The sequence below is a fragment of the Elephas maximus genome, chromosome 13 (genome assembly GCF_024166365.1).
Source record: "Elephas maximus indicus isolate mEleMax1 chromosome 13, mEleMax1 primary haplotype, whole genome shotgun sequence".
Taxonomy (NCBI): Eukaryota; Metazoa; Chordata; class Mammalia; order Proboscidea; family Elephantidae; genus Elephas; species Elephas maximus.
This window is the reverse complement of record NC_064831.1, coordinates 95,624,222-95,631,643: the sequence shown is the minus strand read 5'-3', so window position 1 is coordinate 95,631,643 and position 7,422 is coordinate 95,624,222. Positions and strand designations below refer to the sequence as shown.

Here is a 7,422-nt window from a genome sequence, read left to right as displayed (position 1 = left end):
AGAAAAGCCGACCGCCGGACGGAGCGCGTTCGCAGCGCCCCTCGCCACACCCGCTCAGCGCGTCTGCCCTGCCCTTCGGCCTCTTGCCCGGTCACGCCTTCCCACCAGGCTGCCCGCCCCCGGCCGAGCGCTTCGCCTCTTAGGCCGCCGCGTGGGGTTGGGGCTGGGGGTCCGCGTTCCCAAGATGGCGAGCAGGCTGCGGGCGGCGGCGGCGGCGGCTGCGGGGGCCCTAGGTGACTACTCGGCGGCGCGGGGGGCGGGAGGGGAGCGAAGGCGGGCGGAGGAGGCCGTCAGGCCAAATAACCGAAACTCACTGCCGTCGAGTCGATTCCGACTCATAGCGACCCTATAGGACAGGGTAGAACTGCCCCGTAGAGTTTCCAAGGAGCGCTTGGTGGATTTGAACTGCTGACTTCTTGGTTAGCAGCTGTACCACTTAACCACTACGTCACCAGGCTTTCCCTCTGGGTCAAACCCCTATTTAATACACTCTGGCCCCAGAAGCGCGTTCCGCGGCTCCAGGCAGAAGGTGACCCTCCACTAAGGCCTCAGGTTAGCCTGGCCATTTACCGGTTGGATTAGAGTCTCACAGCACCTGGGAGGTGGGCATCGTTGTTGTTGTCGCCCCTCTTTCCATGGGCAGTAGCGTCTCTAGGGTTGGTGTCATCCAGTAACTCATGGTTTCCTCCCACCCCCACACACACCCGGGGTGGGCAGAGGGTCGTCGCCCGTCCCCTCCCTGGGGCAGGGCTGAGCACCATGTCTCCCCTGGTCACCCCTCTCGTGGCTCCGCAGCTCCTCCCCTCTCTTGCGTGACAGGTGGAGGGAGTGCAGGGGGAGTTGCAAGCTACCACACTGGGTGATAGGTAACAGTAACCCTAGTGATGCCTTTGCCTTGGTTGCCCGTCACCCAGTGATCACCCCGCAGCCATGGACCCGGGAGTCATTTTGAAGCTGTCAACTAAGAGGTTCTTGTCAAGCAGACTAACAAATTGAAGTCAGCCATATGCAGGGTTGGAAGAACAGAAAGGTTTATTTATAGTTTGCAGATAGGTACAGCCTCGTGACCTAAGGCTGCCAGCTCCCTGAGCCAGGGCAGATTTGCTCCTTTTATAGGGGATGACACACATACGCATGAACAGTGAGGGGAGGCTCTTCAGTGTTGTGATCCCTGCGAGGTCCACGCAATTTCAGTGAACGGGTTTTTGCACACAGCTCTAAAGATACTGCCTATGGCCCTGAAAAAATGGCGGCGGCTCTGTTGCCACCCCAGGAAGGTCATATAGAGCGTAGATTCCCAGTCAGTGTGCCAGCACCCAGGCCTCCTGCCAGAAGACTGGAAACCTGGGGATTGGATCAATCATGGTGAAGTGCTGTAAAAGCTGTAGCAAAAATGTAGCAAGAGTAGACTTTTCTGGAAAACAACTATTATGGGATGGTTAATAACGCTTTCATGATTGCCTGCTTCTTTCCCTCCTCTAATACTGGCCCCTTTAACTTTAAAGGGAATAGGGGTGAAGGTCATTTTTCAGTAACTTCTTCAAGCTCTCAAAGAGCAGTGGTCCAACCGAGTAAAAATTTCTTGTCTGTTTTAAGGGCTGGCAGTCTCACTGTCAGGAATGGGCTGGAAACCCTGTGTCATCTTGGAATTTTTGTAAACCTAGAGGACACAAACTATCAGAAGCTTGAGGAGATGAGGTCTAAACATCAGAAGTAGATGTATAGCAACTAGAAGGCCCAAAAAAGTAGAAGCCAAGTAAGAGAGGGCAGTGCCTCTCACACTGTCCAAGAAATATCTTGGTCTCCCGGTCTGCTTCTGAATATCACACTGTTTCTTTCTTTGTATTTTCTCTGTCTCCCTTTTATGGGTTCTCTCTTTTGTTCACACCCTCACTTTCTAGCACTTTTCCCCAGTCTCACCTTCTCTCTCTCGCTCTCTCTCCAGTTTGTGTCTCTTCCTGTCTCTCTCACTCATTTTCTTCTCTTTTAGCCTCCTGTATCACTTTTCCCCCAACCTTTTTCTCTTTAGTCTCACTTCTTTTACTAACTTACATAGGGGCCATAGGGTGTGGGCTACATGGATTATGAAGGGGCACCGATATAATAGGAGCCTGACAAATGCCTGTGCTGGTTTCACAGTTTCAGGGCGGGGGTAGGTTTGGACCTCATCACGGCTTCAGGCATCACTCCCATCTTACCTAACCAGGTAAGGTTACTGACAAGCCAGGCCCTATATTTTTCCACTCCTTCACTGCCCGTCCCCGCAACTGGAGATGCGTGACTATCTCACCAGCTGCAGTCTGCAAAGAAACAAGTCAGAGGTCAGCATGACATCATCACTATAGTGGAATATGGCCACCTCGGTAGGGGCAGTCCGCCACTTGAGGTCAGGGCAACAACACCACGGCATATGGTGGGGCTGTGCAGGTACCCTTGTGGGAGCACCGTGAAGGTCCACTCTCTCGCCTCTCAACTGAAAGCAAACCGGTCTTGGCTGTACAGGGATGCTAAAGAAAACATTAGCCAAGTCAACTACAAAATGATAAATGCCCAACGCCTCCTCTGTTTGTTCTGTGGCACTTCAGGAGGGTTGCCTGGGTGTAGCCACCCAGGCTATCTGTCCTAGTCTTGAGGCAGTGACCTCTGTGGAGATCTTTTGTCAGAAACAATTGTACACTAAAGAAACACATTTTATGGAATAGACATATCAAACATATGCACACATAAGAAATGTCCTTGCAGAGTACTGCTGCATTGAGACCCCAGACTGCTTGCCTGAGATGCATGGTACAGGCTGGGGCTGCCTTGTCCCCTCCCATCAGCCATTCGGTCTTGTCCATTGAGGTGCTCAATTGCCCCTATGGCTTGGGGTGATAAAGAAGGTGAAGAGTTCATTCAAGATCCAGCGGAAGCCTCTGTATAGGATACAAAGCCCCGATATGATTTACTTGCCTAGAACGCCCTGGCCTGTTGGCTCAGGAATCTGTCCCTGCACAGGTTTTAGCCTTGGCCAGGGTCTTGTAGGCAGGTAAGCTTTTTTTTGTGCTATCTGACATTTTCAACAGTGGCAGTTCGTGCGTGTAGGCCCAGTCTAGGGTGGTGTGTGGATCTCCATGGACTGTCCTCTCTTAAATCCTGGAGGTGGTCGATGGCACATCTCTTTGTTCTGGAGTAGACAGTGCTTCAGCTCCTGCAGCAGCTGGTAAGACTGGTCTGCTTGTTGATTGTTTTCTGCTCTCAGCAAGGGCTTTTCTGATGGCTGTCCACACAAGTAACAAAAGCTTCTCAGGAGCAGAACTGATCTTGTTTTCGTTTTGTCTATATGTCTCATCTCCATAGAGGCTTGCTTTTATATGTCAGTCCGAGGGTTGTCAGTGGCCCTAACTGTACCAATTCCCACCAGGACTTGAAGGCAAAAGTCTGTGAAAGTGTGTCTTAATACATCAGCATCATTGGTATATACAATAAGGGTTTGTAGAAGCCCCAAAGAGACTCATCCATAGGCTTGGGGAAGTGTCTCAGTGATAATGACCTCAGACCCCAAAGTTTACCTCATTGAACTTGAATTGTAACATAAGGCCTTTGGCCCTCCCTGGTGACAGAGGGACCTGGGCTTAATCCTCAGTCTTAATCATTTCTGAAAGAAGATCTGGGAAAAGTTGGCAGAGCCCTCGGTCCTTTGTGGAGCTGTGCCTCCACCACACAGTGCAGGCATGGGTGCAGCCCAGCTGCCTGGCAACCTGGAGGCCGGAGCTCCTGTTTTAGTTTTCCCTTTACTATTGCAGCTGCAACTATGTTTCTGCTCCCTTATCTTGGCAGGGGCAACTATCAGAGAATTCTAGAGAGGGCTTCTGAGGTCTCTTCAAGGTTGTCGAACACAAGCTATCTTAAAGGGCTTTTTACTCCTTTTTTTCTCTGTTTCAACTCTTGGTTTCTACTGGGTGGACTGTTGGCGATGGCCAGGTATGGCCCAACTCTCCAGCACTGTCCCTGTGTACAAAACTGGACAAGACTAATTGCTTGGAGAAGTATCCTACACGTCTCTGATTAGGCCCCAGACTCTGGGTAGGAACTCTCAGGGCCATCCCTTTGTTTTCATGGGTGTAGAGATGAAAAGGCTTTTCCAAGTCAAGGAGGCCTAAAGTGGGGGCCTTTAATAATGCAGCCTTTATCTTCTTAAAGGCCTATCGACAGCTAGGAGACCAAATGAATGGGTCTTCATCCCCTCCTTTTGTAGTTTCACAAAGGGTTTTTGCTATCAGTCTAAAGGCCAGAATTCAGATTCTGCAAAATCCAGCCATACCGGAAAGTCTCATAAGTTCCCATCTGTTGGATGGTTGTCAGGTAGCACAAACAACCTCTTTATGTGCTGGTGACAGGGTTTGAGTTCCTTGTCATATGAGGAATCCCAAATATTGAACCTGTAGCTGGGATATCTGGGCTTTTTTTTTTTTTTTTTTTTGACACTTTATATCTCGGTCGGGCCAGGAGATTTAAAGTCTTAAAGGTATTTTGGTTAGAGGCCTTACACCCATTGCTGGCGATGAGAAGTTCGTCAACATACTGGAGCAGGATGCCCTCATCTAATTGAGGCCCTGGAGATCCCAACTGAATTTTTCCCCAAACATGGTTGGGCTGTTTTTAAATCTCAGGGTGTTGGGTCAGGGAGGGCTGCAGTCCAACTTAATTGGGACTTGTGTCCTGTGTTGTAGTCATCCTGCTCGAAGGCAAACAGTTCCTGAGATTTTTGGGTAATGGGGATGCAGAAAAATGCATCTTTTAAATCAAGCACAGAGAAATAGTTACAGCCTCCAGGTATTAACAGCTCGCAAGACATATGGGTTCAGGACAACTGGGTGGGTATTACTTACGATTTGGTTGATAGCTCTCAGGTTCTGTACCATCCTGTATTCTCTACTGGGTTTCTTTACCGGCAGGATGGGTGTGTTGTACTCTGACTGGCATGGTCGAAGCAGTCCCATTTTCAAGAATCAGGTGACCAGTTTCTGGAGCCTCTGTTCTCATGGGATACTGCTTTAGATTGGGAGTATCAACCCCTTCTTTTAGTTTGATTATCACTGGGGCTGTGAATATTGTTCTTCCAAGCTCTCCACTAGCCCATACAATGGGGTCTAGTGTTTTTAGGATGTGTTCTAGTATTTGGGAGGAGTCTTCTATCTTTAGGGCAGGAGAACTGTTTGTAACTGCCAACCCTCCTCAACTGGAGCCTGGTTTTGGATAACTGGCTTTTCAGTCCCATGAAAGGGGATACTGGCCCCTAATTTGAGAGCAAATTTAGTCCCAATAAGGGGGTTGGGCATTCTGGTATGTACAGGAATTGATGAGTGAGAGCGGAGCTACTTGTCATGCATATAGCCAGCTTTAAAAAGTTCTTATATTTTACTTTTCCTGACGCACCGACAATTGGAGTCCTTTTGGCACGCGAGGGTAAGGTAGGGGGACCACTTAAACCAAGTGGACGGCCCCTGTGTCTAAGAGGAATTGTATCGGGCTTCCCTCTATTGTTAGGTTAACCTGGGGCTCATCGGGGAGATGGTGATAGTCTCTCCCACTCGGAGCCACTCTGTGGGAAGCCCCGGTCTCCTTCGTGGTTGCCGGTCACTCACCATATGTTTTGCCAGACGGCCTCATTTGGGGTGTTTGTTTTTCCAGCGTCCCTCTTTCCGACAGCAGACACACTGGACCTTTTTCAGGGGCCAGAATCCCACTGGCAGGGGTTTTTTTCATTTGCTTGATTCTGGTTGATGTTGTGAGGGGAATGATTTCTTGGTTAAGGCTGGCGACAGCAGGGTAGTCTGTTGCCTTGCCTGGTGGGTTTCCTTCTGTTCTTGTTCTTGGTCCCTATTATTAAAAACTTTAAAGCCTATTTCAGCTAATTAAGAGGTAGGCATACCTGGTTCTCCATTGAAGTTCTGGAGATTTTTGCGGATATCTGTAGAGCTTTGTCTTATGAAGATGATGTTAACCATTTGTTGATTTTCAGTAGCATCAGGATCCGTGTCAGTATGTCTCCAGAAGGCCTGAAAGATTCTTTTGAGAAACTCAGGGGTTTTCTTTAGATCTCTGAATTACCTCATAATTTTTTGAGAGGTTTTTCTGTTTTTGTACCCCAGTTTTAAGGCCTTCTATAATGCCTCAGCCTGCGCATGCCCTCCTTTGAATTGTAGTCTCACTCTGGATCAACTCCTGGGACTGCGTTACTGGCGGGCAGTTTGTCAGGATTTGGGGGGTCTTCATTATGTTCTTTCTCAGCAAACTAGCGTTTTTCAATACCATTCTCTCTTCGGGAGAGAAAAGAACTTCTACTAGGGTCTGGCAGGCTGCCCGGGTGAGCTGATGGGTATTAAAAATGGACAAGAACACGTAGCGCGTCTTTTGAGGATCCTAATGGTATTTTGGGAGATTATTTTTCCAGTTAAACAAATCTTAAGTGGTAAAGGGAACATGCACCAAAGTGTTCCTGATTCTCTCATCTGCTTCTCTTCCGGCCAGTGCCTCTCTTAAAGGGAATTGGCCCACCTTTGGATCACCCTCCTTGTCAACACTCTGGCTAGTTGAGGAAATGGACTGTCCCTGGCCAAACGTAGGACCACTGCAGGTGTGAGGTGGGGAGATCATTCCTGTTCCTGAGGTCCCAGGATCGGCAGGGAACGCTCCCGAAGCCCCGGGGGTAGGGTCAGCAGGAACCACTTGGGGAATCTGGAGGTAAATAGGGTTGTATGGTCCCGCCACAACCTTGGACTCTTCTGCCTCGAGAACTTGCTTAAACTTCTGATTAACCCGAACCATTAATTTGCATTGCTGTTGTAATCCGGGATTATAATACAGTGTCATGAACATTTGGGGTTTTTTACAAAACAAATCTAACTGCTTAATGGTGTCATAATTCAGACTTTCTTCGGCCAGCCACTTCTCTTTATCTTCTGTTATATTGAGGCCAAGCGGTGCCACAGAGGAACCTCAAATGATCCCTCCTGGTGTCACCAGTTTTAAAAAAATCCCAATGAGGCAAGAAGCACTCTAAGGGGGGTGGTTTAGGGGTGGACTGACCAGCGCCCAACTTGTTTATAGATCTTATCTCTTCTAATTAGTTGGCCAGGAGAAGGCTGTATTTGAGAGGCCTTGGCTATACGGAGGTGCAGAGCTCTGTTATCTTGATAAATAATCTCAGGCGGCATAATTCAAGTACCACACTGTCCAGAGCCAATATCTGTAAGGGGTGTATTTTGTTCTAACTAAGTTAGTGTCTTATACAAAACTCAGTATCTAAAATTAGAAAAAATGTTTCAGTGCACTCCTCAGAAGAGAAAGAGAGAGGGTCCTAGACTAGAGCCAGTCCAGTCTTCCTAGCTAACACACTAGAAAAACGGGAGCCCAAGACACACAGACTGTTAACCAGAT

At 48.7% G+C, this 7,422-nt stretch overlaps 1 protein-coding gene across 2 annotated transcripts in view; it reads left to right on the top strand.

Moving 5' to 3' along the window:
* The first annotated feature begins 7 nt into the window (after nucleotides 1–7).
* MCEE (methylmalonyl-CoA epimerase) overlaps nucleotides 8–7,422 on the top strand; it is a 49,454-nt gene continuing 42,039 nt past the window's right edge. Inside the window, exon 1 of one of the 2 annotated variants that reach the window (XM_049905580.1) lies at nucleotides 8–233. In XM_049905580.1, coding sequence (XP_049761537.1) covers nucleotides 185–233 — 49 coding nt within the window. In that variant the 5' untranslated portion in view covers nucleotides 8–184. The remainder of the gene's footprint in view (nucleotides 234–7,422) is intronic. The other variant, XR_007519876.1, reaches the window with a different exon arrangement.